Source organism: Gossypium arboreum, chromosome 3 (assembly GCF_025698485.1).
Source record: "Gossypium arboreum isolate Shixiya-1 chromosome 3, ASM2569848v2, whole genome shotgun sequence".
Classification (NCBI taxonomy): Eukaryota; Viridiplantae; Streptophyta; class Magnoliopsida; order Malvales; family Malvaceae; genus Gossypium; species Gossypium arboreum.
This window is the reverse complement of record NC_069072.1, coordinates 41,725,057-41,743,430: the sequence shown is the minus strand read 5'-3', so window position 1 is coordinate 41,743,430 and position 18,374 is coordinate 41,725,057. Positions and strand designations below refer to the sequence as shown.

Here is an 18,374-nt window from a genome sequence, read left to right as displayed (position 1 = left end):
AGATATTACAATCATTTAAGCAATATCAAATATATGCTTAATGACTTACCTTGTGTTGGGTAAAATAGTCCAAGTCGGCTACTCGATGACCTTCGCCTTTCCCTTGCTTGATTCTCCTTCTTTAACTCCTTGAGCTTAATCAATAAATCAACTAGTTTAACCATCTCGCTAAACATTCATAATTCAATTACACATGCATATGTATGTTTGTATATTCGCAACCATCCTCACTTATTACCCATTTAGTCAACAATCTAAGCCAAGATAAGGCTTCAATATGGTTGCCTCTAACCGAATACATGCTCACCAATTTCCCTTCATGTGGTAGAATATGCATGTCCATGTTGAGGCCATTTACGCACTTATTACCACACAAAATAGCATACATTTTACTAACTAATACCTTTCCATATTGTAACTCAATACACATCTATCATTTCCTTCATAACCAAAACATCATCATAAGTAAGTATATACCTTAAGATAGTATATGCGTCATACCAATACATCATGCTCAAACATATATACATATATGTATGCTAGAGCCTAATCTCAAGTTGATTGTAACTAAACATGAACATGATTTCGAAACACAAATCTTACTCTCCATGCAAAGAGCATAAATCACACTTGGGGATGCACCATGGCCGAATACATCACAACACCATAATTTTGGTCATGATTACACAAAGAACTTAGTATATCATTCAAAAATGCTCAAAGAAAATCTAAGAGTCCTCAATCCACCATCACATGTATCATCATCAAGCTTCATATTTAACATGCAATGGCATTAACTCAAAATCCATCTTGGCCAAATACCATCCCCATGATATAACAAAGATTTGAACCATGGGCTAATAAGAACATCAAGTTAACAACCAAAAACATGCATGAATCTCATGGCACAACATCAAACATACCTTAATCTTGATGCAAATATAGCCAAACCTCTTCCTAATCCTCTTCCAACCCAAGCATGAAGCAAAATTCCTCCCTTCCCTCTAGTATTTTCGGTCAAGAGAGAATGAAATGGATGAGCAAAATTTTTTCTTTTCTTTTCTTCCATGTACTGCAATGGGGGTTTCACTCACACACACACATTTTTTTTTCTTTACTACCCATGCTTATTTGTTTATTGTTTCCCTAATGCACCAACAAAACATGTTTCATGACATGTTTAGCCCATACTCCCTTGTCGTGGCGGCCATCACTTGTAAAAGGGGTATTTGACATGCAAGGCCATTGTTTTGCATGCATGCTTTAATTAGTCATCATACATTTCCCCATCATACTTTCAAAGTTTTCTACTAGGTCCTTTCTAGTGAAATTCACATTTATAACTCTAAATTAAAGCATCAAAATGTCACACATGAGTTAACACATATTATAGGCATCAAAATAAATATCAAATTATTTTTATGCCTCGGTTTTGTGGTCCCGAAACCACATTCGACTAGGGTCGTTTTAAGGTGTCACAACTCTCCCCACTTAAGAAATTTTCGTCCCAGAAAATCTTACCGTAAATAGGTTTGGGTATCGCTCCTTCATAGAGTTCTCGGGTTCCCAAGTAGCTTCTTCCATCCCGTGTTTGAGCCATAACACTTTTACTAACGGAACCCTTTTGTTTCGTAACTCCTTCACTTCACGAGCTAGGATACGAATCGGTTCTTCTTCATAACTCATATCGGCTTGAATTTTAACCTCTGATGGACTAATTACGTGCGACGGATCAGACCTATAGCGTCGAAGCATCGAAACATGAAAGACATCGTGAATCTTTTCAAGTTCAAGGGCAAAATCAAACTATACGAATCGGACCGACTCGTTCGGATATCTCATATGGCCCGATGAACCTCGGGCTCAATTTGCTTTTACTGCCAAATCGAGTATCTTTTTCCAAGGCGAAACTTTAAGAAACACTTTATCTCCCACTTGATACTCAATGTCTTTTCGTTTGAGATCCGCGACGGCTTCTCGACGATCGAGTCTATCTTGATTTTTACGGATTACTTTTACTTTCTGTTCACCTCTTTAATCAAATCCACTCCAAAATTTTGTTCTCACCGAGCTCGGTCCAAAACAATGGTGTACGGCATTTACGCCCGCACAAGGCCTCGTAAGGTGCCATCTTAATACTTGATTGAAAACTATTGTTGTGCGAATTCAATCAAAGGTAAGTACTGCTCCCATGAACCACCGAACTCGAGGATGCAACATCTCAACATATCCTCAAGTATCTGAATTATCCGCTCGGATTGACCATCGGTTTAGGGGTGAAAGGCGGTCTTTGAAATGCAACTTGGTACCTAAAGCTTCTTGCAATCTCTTCCAAAATCGCGAGGTGAACCTCGGATCTCTATCCGACACCACGTAAATCGGTACCCGTGTAATCTCACAATCGAGAAACATACAATTCAGCTAGTTTATCCAATGAAAATCCGACGCACGGGGATAAAGTGAGCCGACTTAGTCATCTATCAACAACAACCCAAATCGCATCCTTCTTGCTCACGACAATGGCGGTCCGGGCACAAAGTCCATTGTGACTCGATCCCATTTCCACTCGGGTATCGTAATCGGTCAAGTAATCTCAAGGCACTTTATGTTCCGCTTTCACTTGTTGACATATTAAACATCTCAAACAAAGTCGAGATGTCTCGTTTCATACCATGCCACCAAAACTGTCGTTTCAAATCGTTGTACATCTTCGTACTCCTCGGGTGGATTGCCATTCGGCTACAATGGGCTTCGTTCAGAATCATTGAAATAAGTTCCGAATTCTTTGGAACACACAGATGACTTCAACCTCAAACTATCGTCATCACCAATATGAAACTCCGATTCCTTGTTCGAACACACTCACCCGCTTTTGCAACCAACTCATCATCAACTTTTCGAGCTTCACGAATTTGATGAGTCAACAATGGTTTGGCCTTTAATTGGCTACTAACACATTGTCGGGTAGAATAGACAAGTGTACATTCATTGCTCGTAAAGCAAGCGGTGATTTCCGCTTAAGGCGTCCGCAACCACATTAGCCTTTCCGGGTGATAATCAATGACAAGCTCGTAATCTTTTAACAACTCGAGCCAACGTCTTTGTCGCAGATTTAAGTCTCTTTGAGTCATCAAATATTTGAGACTTTTGTGATCCGAATACACATGGCACTTCTCACCAAATAAGTAATGTCGCCATATCTTTAAGGCGAATACGATGGCGACCAATTCGAGATCATGGGTCCGATAATTTTTCTCATGTGGCTTTAATTGTCTCGACGCAGAGGCCACAACTCGACCTTCTTGCATTAATACGCAACATAACCCAAGTAGGGAGGCGCCACTATAAATGACAAACTCTTTGCCGATTCGTTTGCACTAAAACTGAGCTTAGTTAAATGAGTTTTCAATTGATCGAAACTTTTCGACACTTTTCCGTCCATTCAAACTTGACATCCTTCCAAGCGGTTTCGTCATGGGTGTGGCTATCATCGAGAATCCTTTTACAAACCGTCGGTAAGTAAGCAAGTCCCAAAAGCTCGAACCTCGGTAATATTTCTGAGGCTTCCAGTTAAGTATAGTTGAAATTTTACTCGGTCGACTCGAATACCCGATGCAGATACCACATGACCCAAGAAGCTAACCTCTCTTAACCGAACTCACACTTCTTGAACTTAGCATATAACCGCTTATCCCGTAAAATTTGCAACACTAATCTCGGGTGCTCGCATGTTTGGTCTCATCTCTTGAATAGACCAAGATGTCGTCAATGAACACCACTACGAACCGATCCAAATATGATCTGAAGATCCGATTCATCAAATCCATAAATACCATAGGGCATTAGTGAGCCCAAACGGCATCACTAAGAATTCGTAGTGACCATATCTCGCTCAAGGCGTTTTGGGTATATCCGAATCTCGGATTCATGAATCGATAATAGCCCGATCTCAAATCTATTTTTGAAAACACTGAGGCTCCCTTCAGTTGATCGAACAAATCATCGATACGCGGTAACGGATATTTGTTCTTTATTGTCACTTTATTAAGTTGACGATAGTCGATGCACAACCTCATGGTTCCGTCCTTCTTTTTCACAAACAACACTGGTGCACCCCAAGGTGAAAAACTTGGGCGAGCAAAGCCTCTATCCACCAACTCTTGCAACTGAGCTTTCAACTCCTTTAATTCCTTTGGTGCCATACGATACGGAGCTATCGAAATCGGTGTGGTCCCAGGTACAAGTTCAATACCAAACTCTATCTCCCGAACAGGTGGCAAACCCGGTAATTCTTCGGGAAAAACATCCGGTATTCACAAACCACCAAGCACAGATTCGGTTTTATTTCTAACTCCTTATCATCAAGTACATACGCAAGGTATGCTTCGCACCCTTTTCTTACATATTTCGGGCCAACATTGATGATATTACGGTGGCAACCCTTCAAGTCCGTAGACTCAACTCGGATCATCTCGTTATTTGCGCATCTCAATTCAACAGTCTTGCTTTTGCAATTCACAACCGCATCATGCACGGTCAACCAATCCAACCCAAGAATAACATCAAATTCATCGAACGGCAAAAGCATCAAGTCCGCGGAAAACAGAACCTCGAATGACTAGGGGCATTTCTTACACACTTTGTCGACCAAAGACGTAACGACCCAAGGGATTTGACACCGAATTACGAACTCAAGAGACTCAACGGTAGAGTCTTCTTTGGATGCTAAGGTTTCACATACATATGAATGAGTAGAGCCAGGTCAATCAATGCAATCACACTAGTATCAAAGAGAGTGAAAGTACCGGTGATAACGTCGGGGAGGATGCCTCCTCTCGCTGCGGATAGCATATGCTCTAGCAGAGCACGAGTCTCGGATCGAACAACCGTATCGAGACCCTCTCGATTACCACCCCTACCTCCCGAAATCCTCGGGGTCTACCTCTAGCCGTCGTCCCACTAGATCTTGCACCTTGCATCTTATTCTTCTCATCTAGCTCGTGCAATCTCTAATGAAGTGGTCCTCGAACCGCATCCATAACAGCCCTATTAATGACTTACCCCAACATTCACCTATGTGTCGTCTTCCACATTGGGGGCATTCGGCTTTTCTTGATGATTATTGCCCACACTAGCTACCGAGGTAGCTCGTGAGTCCATCGATGGTCGTGCTCTAATGGAAATCCCCGACGCCTCGACTTATTTGTGTCCTCTCTGAACTTCTTTACAGCCAAAAATGGAGCCTTGCCGTCGATCTTTTACGATAATCTCTAGCTTCAAATTCAGCCTTCCTCTTCTCCCTTCCGGCTCTTCCGCCTTGCGTGCTCGTTCAACTAGTGTTACAAATTCTTTTATCTCCAAAATACCCACCAAGTAGCTTTAACTCTTCATTCAATCCTCTTCAAATCTTTTGCACATAGCAACCTCATCAGCCACACACTCCCGAGCATACCGACTAAGTCTTACGAACTCATGTTCAGATTGAGATCATCATCATACGACCTTGCTTGAGCTCCAAGAATTCCTTACGCTTTTGATCGATGAACTGTTGACTAATGTATTTCTTTCGAAATTCGTTTGGAAGAAATCCCAAGTAACTTGTTCCTTTGGGACTATGGAAATTAAGGTCCTCCACCAATAGTAGGCTAAGTCTCGCAACAAGGATATAGCACACTTAAGACATTCATCGGTGTGCATGAGTTCATCAAACACTCTAATGGTGTTATCAAGCGAACTCACCCTTTCAAAGAAATCAAGAACTATGGCCTTAAACTCCTCGGCCCCACGCTTCCTAATCAAGTCCATGTGGTTTACTCACCTCACAGGATCAAGAATCGATGGCATTACGGGCTCTTGGGGTGGATTATTTAAATTTGGGAATGGTTGGACAGTAGGATTGGTTCGGGCATATTGCACGACCCACTCATTCATCATGGTGAAGAAGGCTTGTTTCGCCTTCATCTTGATTATTCGCGGATGATCGAGGCTCAACAGGCGGTGTCTCTTGCGCAGGAGCAGCCGCTACACTTTCAACATCATCCGCCAAGGGTCTCTCTACCCCGGGTTCCATTTGCTAATCAAAACAAAAATTTCAACCGTCAGAAGTCATCACATTTTTAAGCACTAACACATTGGCATGTATAGCTAGACTCACACGCGCTACGGTAGTCCTAGAACCGACTAAACCATAGCTCTGATACCAATAAAATTGTAACACCCCGAACCCGAGACCGTCGCCGGAGTCGAACACGAGGTGTTAACAGACTTCAAACCACTTATTGAGAATTTCCCAGACAAGCTGCCAATCTGTGTACTAGTCGCTTCAAAAATCATATCTTGAGTTTTACATCTCGAAAATCAGTTTCGTAATTTTTACCTGAAACTAGACTCATATGTCCATCTACAGATTGTTTTCTATAATTTTTGGTCCATCCAATTAGTACAGTTTATTAGTTAAATTCTCCCCTGTTGCAGGGATCGACTACACTGACCTTTGTGCGTTACGAATTGGATATCTCCCTGTACAGGGCTTCAATACTGATGCCGTTTATTTCTATAGAAACTAGACTCAGAGAGGAATCTACACATATATGGCATGACTCATAATTATCTCTGGTTAATTTACAATGATTTTCCAAAGTCGGAACAGGGGATCCAGAAACCGTTCTGGCCCTGTTTCACGAGAACTTTAATATCTCTTAAAATACAGCTCATATGGTCGTTTTGTTTCATCCATATGAAAATAGACCCATCAAGCTTCGAGTACGTAATTTTTTTAGCTATTAATTCCACTTCTATTATTTTTAGTGATTTTTCGATCTCATATCACTGCTGCTGTCCGCAACAGTTACTGCAGTGACTATGCCAATTTCATGAATCCTTCCTTGGCCTTACTACTCATCCATCATACGTGACACAAATTATGGCCACCTTATCAAAATTAAGGTTTCTAAGACTCGTGGCTATAGATTCTAGCATCCCACTCAAACGACCACATAGGCCATTTTCACATGGCTTAAAGTTTACAACCCAAAATTTAACAAAACAAAATAGCTCATACATGCCAAATGTTCTCCTAAGTCGACTAAGAAGACAATACCAAAAATTGCTCGCCGGTGTGATGACTTCGTTGTGATTCTGAACACCCAAAAGGAGACGAGCCCAAGGAACCTAAAATGGGTGACAAGAAAACACCGAGTGAGTTTATAACTCAAGAAGTCATAAGCATTCCACAACCATCCATTAATACAATTATCATAAAATGAAATAATGAAACAAGGCCAAATGTTCCAGCCATACCGAACTATACCATAGTTCCTTAGATCTTTCGGATCAATCTCATACCAAGTCATACATTTACATTTCATATACTGTTCAATAGGATATTTAAAGCAATTTCCATACATCATTTCATTTCCGCAACAATCATGCAATCAAATGAACTTTCATCTATTCCACGATACCTTATTTACGGGAATGCAATTGAGATCATATAGATTTAAATCTTACCAACTCCACCCCGAGCATGAACATAGCATCTATTAGCCATGAACTCAAGGTACTTACTCTTTCCGCTGTCCATACTCATCTCGATAAAGTCACGCCTTCATATAAATGTTCAATCGGAGATATGTGTAGAGTTCGCACACATAGTGCTTAATACTCAATCACGCACACTTAGTGCCATATGATTCAAGCTCGCACACTTAGTGCCGTACATTACAAGCTCGCACACTCAGTGCCAATCTCGTCACCGTACACATCTATTTCTCGCACACTTAGTGCCGAAGCAAACTTCCTACACATTTCACTATCTCTTTTACGTTCAACATTATCATCTTTTCATACACATACATTTGTATATATTTCATCTCATTAAACACAATTGCATAGATATTACAATCATTTAAGCAATATCAAATATGTGCTTAATGACTTACCTTGTGTTGGGTAAAAATAGTCCAAGTCGGCTACTCGATGACCTTCGCCTTTCCCTTGCTTGATTCTCCTTCTTTAACTCCTTGAGCTTAATCAATAAATCAACTAGTTTAACCATCTCGCTAAACATTCATAATTCAATTACACATGCATATGTATGTTTGTATATTCGCAACCATCCTCACTTATTACCCATTTAGTCAACAATCTAAGCCAAGATATGGCTTCAATATGGTTGCCTCTAACCGAATACATGCTCACCAATTTCCCTTCATGTGGCGAATATGCATGTCCATGTTGAGGCCATTTATGCACTTATTACCACACAAAAACAGCATACATTTTACTAACTAATACCTTTCCATATTGTAACTCAATACACATCTATCATTTCCTTCATAACTAAAACATCATCATAAGTAAGTATATACCTTAAGATAGTATATACGTCATACCAATACATCATGCTCAAACATATATACATATATGTATGCTAGAGCCGAATCTCAAGTTGATTGTAACTAAACATGAACATGATTTCGAAACACAAATCTTACTCTCCATGCAAAGAGCATAAATCACACTTGGGGATGCACCATGGCCGAATACATCACAACACCATAATTTTGATCATGATTACACAAAGAACTTAGTATATCATTCAAAAATGCTCAAAGAAAATCTAAGAGTCCTCAATCCACCATCACATGTATCATCATCAAGCTTCATATGCAATGGCATTAACTCAAAATCCACCTTGGCCAAATACCATCCCCATGATATAACAAAGATTTGAACCATGGGCTAATAAGAACATCAAGTTAACAACCAAAAACATGCATGAATCTCATTAACAACCAAAAACATGCATGAATCTCATGGCACAACATCAAACATACCTTAATCTTGATGCAAATATAGCCAAACCTCTTCCTAATCCTCTTCCAACCCAAGCATGAAGCAAAATTCCTCCCTTCCCCTCTAGTATTTTCGGTCAAGAGAGAATGAAATGGATGAGCAAAATTTTTTTCTTTTCTTTTCTTCCATGTACGGCAATGGGGGGGTTTCACTCACACACACACATTTTTTTTTCTTTACTACCCATGCTTATTTGTTTATTGTTTCCCCCTAATGCACCAACAAAACATGTTTCATGACATGTTTAGCCCATACTCCCTTGTCATGGCCGGCCATCACTTGTAAAAAGGGGGTATTTGACATGCAAGGCCATTGTTTTGCATGCATGCTTTAATTAGTCATCATACATTTCCCCATCATACTTTCAAAGTTTTCTACTAGGTCCTTTCTAGTGAAATTCACATTTATAACTCTAAATTAAAGCATCAAAATGTCACACATGAGTTAACACATATTATAGGCATCAAAATAAATATCAAATTATTTTTATGCCTCGGTTTTGTGGTCCCGAAACCACATTCCGACTAGGGTCGTTTTAAGGCTGTCACAATGAATATCCGATTTATTTCCCAAGGTTCAATCGGGAATTCGACTATCTCTATTCTCATCACATTTTCTCATTTCCCTAATCAAGCAATTTATGCTATAATAATTTCAATAAAATTTAAATACATATTTTATTAATGTAGTTTTACTATTTACATACAACTTACCTTAGATTACAAAATGTGGCGACTAGTCGATTTAGTCGATTTGCTTGGCTTTCCCCCGGTCTAGTTCGAATTCGGTATTTCTTGATCTATAATAACAAATGAACTTATTTAAGCAATTTATGCTATAAAAGTTTCAATAAAATTTAAATACATATATTATTAATATAGTTGTACTATTTACATACAACTTACCTCGGATTACAAAATGTGGCGACTAGTCGATTTAGTCGATTTGCTTGGCTTTGCCTCGGTCTAGTTCGGATTCGGTATTTCTTGATCTATAATAACAAATGAACTTATTTAATCACTAAATAAAATTAAGCAATCAAAAATTCATATCTTTGGTAAAATGACCATTTTGCCCCTAGACTTTCATAAAATTACCATTTTACCCCTAGGCTCAAAAATCAATTTTTATCGAATTTCTTCATATCTTAAGCTTAGCTGAACCTTTTTTACTCTTATAGAAACTCCAAATTCCCACTATTTCACATACTTAACATCTATTTTACAACTTATGCAATATAGTCCTTTTAGGTGTTTTCATGCTAACACATTTCACAAAAGTTGTTTATAAGACACCCAAGACTCATTTTCTTCCATAAAAACTCAGAAAATTTTACAAATCCTTTCATGGCAAAACCCTACACTCTTGATCATTTTGCAAAATAGTATCCTCATTTGAAAGCTCATGCTTCAAGGGTCTCAAAAGTACAAAAATATTCAAGAAAAGCCATTAAAATCACTTACTTTTGAAGGCTTAAAGTTGCTGAAATTTTCAAGCTTTCAAAACTCTTCTCTTGGCTGATATTTTCGGTTAAGAAGAAAGAATAGGTGAAAAGGGTGAAGGCCAGGCACTATGGGTATTATTTTATCACCTAATATGTCATCACTTACCTAACATTTTGACCATTTACTCTTCTTTGTCTCATGGCCGAACAAGCTCTTTTAAAAGGGTCTAATTGCCCTTTAAAGACCCCCAAATTTTATTCTCTAGCTATTTGACACTTTTAGTTATCAAATTAGGACTTTTGCACTTTATGCGATTTAGTCTTTTTTCGCAATTAAGCTCACAAACGCTAAAATTACTTCACCAAATTTTTCATGCACTCTTAAAAACATGCTATAATATCAAAATAATAATAAAATAATTTCTTTGACTTTGGATTTGTGGTCCCGAGACTCCTATTCTGACTAGGCCCTAAATCGGGCTGTTACAAGAACAATGGTAAATTTTCCAAACTTTGAGAACTTCACAAATTAGCCCCTAAGCTAGATAGTTTAATCTTAAAAGATTTAAAAACATAAAATTTATGAGAAACCGACAAAGATAACACTTACATGCAACCAAACAAACCAAATGCTTCAAGTTTTCATTTCCATGGTTTCAGTCACAAGAGATAAAAGAAGAAGATGATTTTTTTTTTTATGTTTTAAGTTTTATTTCTTTTATTTTAACTTTATTTTAATTGATATTTCATTATAACATTCACCTAATGCCGTCCACTATCACCAATTATGGAAAAATTACCATAAAGCTCCTCTCACTTTAACTATTTAAACATTTTAGCTAATAATAATCAAAACCAATTAATTTTTATCATCTTTACGATTTAATACTTTTTCTTTAATTAATTAACCAAACATTAAAACTACTAGACCAAAATTTAATATGACACTAATGACCTCGTAAATATTAAGCAAATAATATTTATGGACTTATACGTCAGAATTATGGTTTTGAAATCACTGTTTCTGACAGCACTAAAAAACGGGTTGTTAATAAACCTATATGCCTTGTTATTATGTGCATATCCTATAAATATGCATTCAATTCCTTTTTCACCTAACTTTTTACGTTTAGGTGTTGGAACTTTGGAAATAGCTCTACAACTCCAAACCTTCAAATAATTAAGATTTGGTTTCCTTTACTTCCATTGTTTATAGAGGTTATTTTAGTTTCCTTATTAGGAACTCTATTCAATATATGACAAGCTGTTAGAACATCTTCTCCCCAAAAACCTTGTCCAAGACTTGAATATGATAACATTGAATTTTCCATTTCAGTCAAGACACTATTTTTCCTTTCAGCAACACCGTTTTGTTGTGGTGTGTAAAGGGCTGAAACTTGATGGATAATTCTAGTTGATTCATAATAATTTGGATTATAGTATTTTCTACCTCTATTCAATATTAAGCACTTGATAAATGATTCACACTGAAATTCAACTTGAGATTTGTAAACTTTAAATTTATCAAACGCTTCATCTTTTGAATACAATAAATATATATAGCAATGTCTAGAATAATCATCAATAAAAGTAACAAAATATTTCTTTCCACCTAATGTAGGAGTATTATGCATGTTACATAAATCACTATGTATCAAATCAAGCAATTTTGTTTTCCTTTTAACCTTAGGGAAGGAGTTTTTAGTAATTTTAGTCAATATACATATAATGCATTTTTCAATATTATTATTAAAAACAAGAATTAAATCTAATTTATGCATATCATTTAATTTCCTGTAATTCAAATGACCTAATCAATAATACCATAAACAAGAAGATTCAACCATATAAGCAGAAATAGTATTTTTATTCTTATTAATAATTTTGAGTTTGAACATGCTCTCATACATATACCATTTCCCTATAAACATTCCTCACTTAGACAGAATGAACTTATCTACCTCAAAAGCTAGTTTGAAACCAAACTTATTTAATAGACTTTCAGACACTAAATTCTTCCTAACTTCTGGTACATAATATACATCATTCAAGGTTAAAACCTTTCCAGAAGTGAGTTGTAGTTCAACAAACCCTTTGTCTTTGATTTTTGTGGTGAAAGAGTTTCACATGTACAAGTCATTGTCATATTCACATTTTGTGAACTTTATGAACATACTTTTATCTTTAAACACATATTTGGTTGTTCTAGTATCAATCCACCATGTATTATCATCTTGTACCATATTAATTTCAGAAACCATAGCAATGAACTTTTTGTTATTATCAGCCTTAGAAGATGATTTCTTCTTTAAAAATTGACATTCATTCTTGAAATGGCCTAGCTTACCACAATGATAGAATGAGCCCTTTTGTTTCTTTTTAAACTTAGGTGCTCTATCAGACTATTTGAACTTTCTCTTATATGATTTAATAGCCTATACTTCCTCCGTAACATGCATTTTGGCATTTTTAGAATCTAGGTTATGATATTGCTTTCGATATTCTTCTTCAATACGAATATGATTTGCTAAAGCCTTAAAAGACATTTCCTCTTTCATATTCTTCTTCAATACGAAAATGATTTGCTAAAGCCTTAAGAGACATTTCCTCTTTCTTATGTTTTAGACTTCTTTTAAAGTCTTTCCAAGAAAAAAGGAAGTTTGTCTATAATGGAGGATACAACAATCATTTCATCCATTTTCATATCATACTGCTTAAATTAATTCAACATTTTTTCAATATCATGAAATTGTCCAATAACAGAATGACCATCAATCATTTGATAATTATTGAAACGACTAAAAACAAAATTTCTTACATGTAGCACATTCGGTTATATATCTTGCCTTCAATATGTCCCATAATTCATTAACGGTGACCTCATTTTGGTAGGTGGCAAACAAACCATCGGATAAATCATTCAATATGTGACCTATGCACATGTAAACAACATTGTCCCATTTTTACCTTTCTCGGGTTGCAGCAACATATTTGTTTTCATTCTCCTTCGATCTTGGAGTATCCAAAACATAGGCAATCTTCAAAGTTGATAATAAAGAGTGCATCTTTTTCTTCCATATTCAAAAATTGCCACCATCAAATCGGTCGAGTTTGACAAAGTTGGAAGCCAACTCCCTTAATGTTCTACTTTCATGTGTTTATAGTAGTCATCGTGAAATTAGAACCTTAAAACTATTAGTACAAAAACTTCAGTGAGAAAATCTCGAACACACGAATGAAACACGAACAACAACTAGAATAGAAAATGAGGAAATAGGACAAGGCTCCAAGGCGTGTATCAAACCACTATTTTTAAGGTTCTATTCGCCCCTACTTATACTCGATGTGCAAATGAGTTTCAAACAAATGAACCTCCAGGATACAATGAAGTCCGATGACTATTTGTGTTCTACGTTGACGAAAATAGTCCACTAAGCACTGAGTAATGTATAACAAGAAAATCAATTTTTATAAAGAATTTCTGCGGTAACTCTTTATAAAACAATTTAATATTTTTAGAAGATAGAGGAAAGATTTAAAGAACTTTTAGAACTTGTTGGTATGATTTTCAAATGAAATATCATTCCTATTGATATGAACTTTCATGTCTCTTCATAGAGACATCTTTCTACGGGTCTCTTTTCTGAATAATAATATATTTAAAAGAGACATAATTATTCATCTAATATCACTTGATTAAACATAACTATTCAAATAATATTGCTTGAATAGTCATAATTCTTTGTCAATAACCGAAAAATATAACTTTTGATTAATTACACCCTTTCATTTATAATTAGAACACTATAAACATTGTTAAAAATGTTCCAACACATACAACCAAGACTATAAGTCTGCATGCATGTATATATATATATATATATAGATATAGATATAGATATAAATAAATAAATAAAAGCTTAATAGGAAAATTGGCCCTTGAATTGGATAACTTTTCTTAAGTTGGTACCTAAGGTTGGCACTCGTTACGCAATTTGTTTTTGAAAATTTTGGTGATCCAGATGAATAAAAGGGCAATGCATGGGTTACTCTTTAATTATTTTAATTCTCTAAAAAAACAGCTTAAAAAAATTAGACTTTTTTATCAAAAAAAGTAGAGTAATTTATTCCCTTCCAATTTAAAAGTAAGCAATTGAAAACAACTAATCACATCCTTAAACATTGAAGCGTAAGATTTATTATTATACTCAAAAAAATTATGGACAATTGCTAAAAACCATTCAATGTTTATATATTTTACGTAAATGTTAATAGAATGTATAAATATTAAAGACAAAATTCATAACAGATTTCTTCAGCAAATGCACTTCAGGCATATAGTATAGTGAGAATCAAAGACCTAACTATAAAAAATGGCCACTTGCTACTTTAGATATCTGTAAAATTAGAAATATAAAAAATGCACGATGGGAAGGATCTCTTTATTCCAGCGGTCCCAACCTTCCGGAGAATAAATTTTCAGCAACTGTTGACGAATAAATCCATCCTCTAAAATTTTTTAAATGATATTTTCAACTCTTCTCAACCTTCAAGATATGATTCTAGATATTGATCTCTTTGAAGGTTCTTTTTATTGTATAAATTTTCCCCTCAATAAATAGCAAGCCATCAATTCATGTAAATTTCATACAGAAAAACAAAAGTTTAAGATATAAAAGAGATCCAGCTTATATATAATAAAACTATTTCATACCAAGTCATAATGACACGAATTAAAAGATAAAATACCCAAACGCCATGCATCCTAACCAGGAGGAGCAATTTATTTATAATAGAAAACAAAAACATAAAACCATAAAAGATATTTTCAACTACTCTTCTTCCTCTTCTTCCTCTTTCCAGCAGCATTTCAGAGTTGATCTTGGTGATCCACAGCCACCAGTGCTGCTAAATTTCTGGTACATCATGGAACCTCCACTTCCAAGCCCTTCAATGCCCATCTCTCCGCAACAGTATCCTTTTACATCCAGCAGGCAGCTCTGCTCAAGTGACTGATCACCACCAAAATCAACGTGAACTGCTACAGAAAAGTCACTCGGTTTGAAGCATTGCAACACCCTCCCGACCAACTGCTTCAGATTCTTTTCTTTCAGATCATATCCCACAGCTTCAAAGCTTGCATAGCTAAACCCATCTTCTGGGGTAACATGAATAGTAGAAATTGCAGCACCTTCAATCGCATTCATCGAGTAACCACAGGGTTCAAACTCAAAATCACATATCCCAGACTCTGGAAGGATCTTCCTTATGCCAGAATTAATGGTCATCACAGCTGCGGAGCCTGATTGGTCTTTGTAGAAAACCGACGCCTTATCCCTGTCCAAACCAGTCAAGCACATTTCTAGAGTGTAAACCGGGCCAGTGGTGGTCACAGGTTCTGCAGATGCAGAGTACACATGCCATTTCTGTTTATCCAGCCCACCCATTACACAAGCCTTGCTACCAGCGCCAAGCTTTCCGAAATAGTTATCAAGAACAGCAACCTCTTCAGAGAAGTTTCGGTGAGGAAATGGCTGAGCACCAGGGAAAATAAAACTCCCACGAGTATACCTAACAGATTTTACAGCAAGGGATAGACTGCCAGCCAATTTCAAGATGGGTGGGATAGCAAGAAGCAACTTAGTTGTCCCACAGGTTTTGATTATAATCTTGTATGGATAGACAAAGAGGCTAGACTCAGAAAGGACATAGGAGTCCACTTGCTTGTTAGATAATGAAGAAACAATGGTGCATTCAGCTGGACCTAGAATCTGATCCAACTGGGCTCTGGTAAGTGCCCGAAGACCCTTTCCTTCAGGATCAGCAAAGATGCCAGGCTCAAAAAAGGAAATTTCAAGCCTTTTTTCATAACCCTCAAATCCAATTGCAGACACTGCCATTGTGATTCAACCAAGGACTGCAAACTTTATCCGAATTACAAAGTCGCCAAATCAGGAGAACGCAATGTAAAGAAACCAGCCACGAAGAGAGAAGAGGAAGAAGTTGGTCGGGGAAATAATCTAAAACTAACTAACAAAGCAAATAACAGTTTTATTAACCACTACTAGTGGTCAGACGGCACGCTTGTGAGTATATCAGGATGGCTTGCGAGCGCACTGCAAAACAAGAAAAGAAAAATGTCAGTAATACATGACAAAGATAAATAAAATCCCAATAGCATTCTTCAAGATCAAAGATAGGCCACTACTTACGTTGGAGTAAGCAGCAGATCTGAACTTCTTGATTCCACCGTTTGGTCGAACGTCTTCAATGCTGTAACCGAGAGGAGCTTCGTAGAATAAAGACTTACTACTACTGGACTTCTTTTTCCCACCTTTAGACTCCATTAGATCATTCAGTCACGCCTACATAACAATTGAAAAAGCAAGATAAGAACCACGACACAGCAGCTAAACATCAACAACCAATCAATAACCAAATGTTAGTTTCAAATCTATGGTGTTTTAAATCAATCAAAACTGCGTTAAGTAGAGACTAAGAAAAACTCATATTTTAGGAAGAAGTTGCAGAAATTATTTTTCTTCAATTTGAATACAAAAACTATAGTCTATATTTAAACGAAGGGTAAGAACATGCACATGATTATCTAGACAATATCTACGAATAAGGATTAAACTGGGGGATGAGACACATCTACAAGCTCATATAAAATAGTATAAAATAAAACAAACAGTGAAGTAGGAAATATCGAACAACAAAAGCAACCAAATCCAAAACAAAGCTCGATAATATCCATACACAACAATAGAGAGAAGATCCAAGAAATATAAAGAAAATATTACAAAAGTTTTTGGCTAATAAACTGAACTAAAAAAGCATTGAAAATCTTTTTATTATTTTATGAAATCACATATACATTATCAAAAATAATATTATAAGCAGAGATTATTCATACCCTCTTAAGAATACATCTTTTAATTCGAAGACAGAAATAATCAAACTTCTATTCAAGTCGCATGCAAAACCATATAACTACCACATATAAAATAAATAGAATAATCAATTAAGAAAAAAGAAAAATAATAAAAAGAATCGTTACTTACAATTCAAAAACTAAGATTTCCTGAATCAACAGAAGACGAAAACTGGATTACCAAACTCCGTTCAGATCCTAAAAAGAAAGGCCAAAAACAAAATATCAGTTTATAAATGAAAACCGATTACTCTTCAGATCTGAAAAATATTAATATATCAAAAGAAAGAGGAAAAAATACTTACAAAAGAAGATAGAAATTCAACGAAGCGAATGAAGAATAAAGCCTTTGCAGAGGGGAAACACAATTATGAGAATCTAGGGTGGAGGGAATCGTAACTATAGCGGCTCACGCAATTTCAGGTTATGATTTTATATTGGGGGAGGGTGGGGGGGGGGCTATTTATATAGGGAGGTAGGGCTTTTTCATGGAAAAGTATATACCACTGCTCATTGGCAAAGTTACCGCCTTGCCCCTCGTCTGTTTCAACTTTCTAGGAACGTTCCAGTAATTTATTTTATAATCTTATCTATTATATTCTCTTTCTTTTAAGTTGACTAATCTACCCCTGCTGAAGGTGTTGGTTAAACGACTCTGGGCACTCACAGCTGTATTCTTTGGGCATTATGAACTGGTTAAGCGTTAGAAACGTGTTTTCCACGTTGATACGCTAAAAATGTGTGTGCGTTTTTTTTTGGAAATAATGTGAAACTTTTATCGATAAAATGATTATTTTTTCATGTAAAACCTTTTTAAAAGTGTTTTTAAAATGAAATAAACTCAAAATAATTTTATTTTTAGAAAACAGTTTTTAAATTTTTGTTTAATAAATAAAATAAAATTATTTTTAATAAAGAAAACATGTTTAATAATTATTATTTTTATAATAAAAATAGAATAATAAAATTTTATATTTATGTGGGTTCAAACCAGTATATCAAATTTAATATTTAAAATTTATTAAAAAAGAATTATTTTATGTTTATATGAGTTTGAACTAAGGTTAATTAATTTAAAGTTAAAAGGAATAAATATTAAAATTATACATAAATTTTGGTCTAATGTGTATTTTTATACAT

At 35.9% G+C, this 18,374-nt stretch overlaps 1 protein-coding gene across 1 annotated transcript; it reads right to left on the bottom strand.

Moving 5' to 3' along the window:
• Nucleotides 1-14,964: 14,964 nt before the first annotated feature.
• On the bottom strand, nucleotides 14,965-17,678 carry LOC108465128 (S-adenosylmethionine decarboxylase proenzyme-like). Its single transcript, XM_017765445.2, has 4 exons — nucleotides 17,540-17,678; nucleotides 17,365-17,432; nucleotides 16,513-16,665; nucleotides 14,965-16,416 (listed from the first exon to the last, which is right to left on the bottom strand). The coding sequence occupies exon 4, from the start codon at nucleotides 16,198-16,200 to the stop codon at nucleotides 15,133-15,135; it is 1,068 nt and encodes a 355-aa protein (XP_017620934.1). The 5' UTR covers nucleotides 16,201-16,416; nucleotides 16,513-16,665; nucleotides 17,365-17,432; nucleotides 17,540-17,678; the 3' UTR covers nucleotides 14,965-15,132.
• Nucleotides 17,679-18,374: the final 696 nt, after the last annotated feature.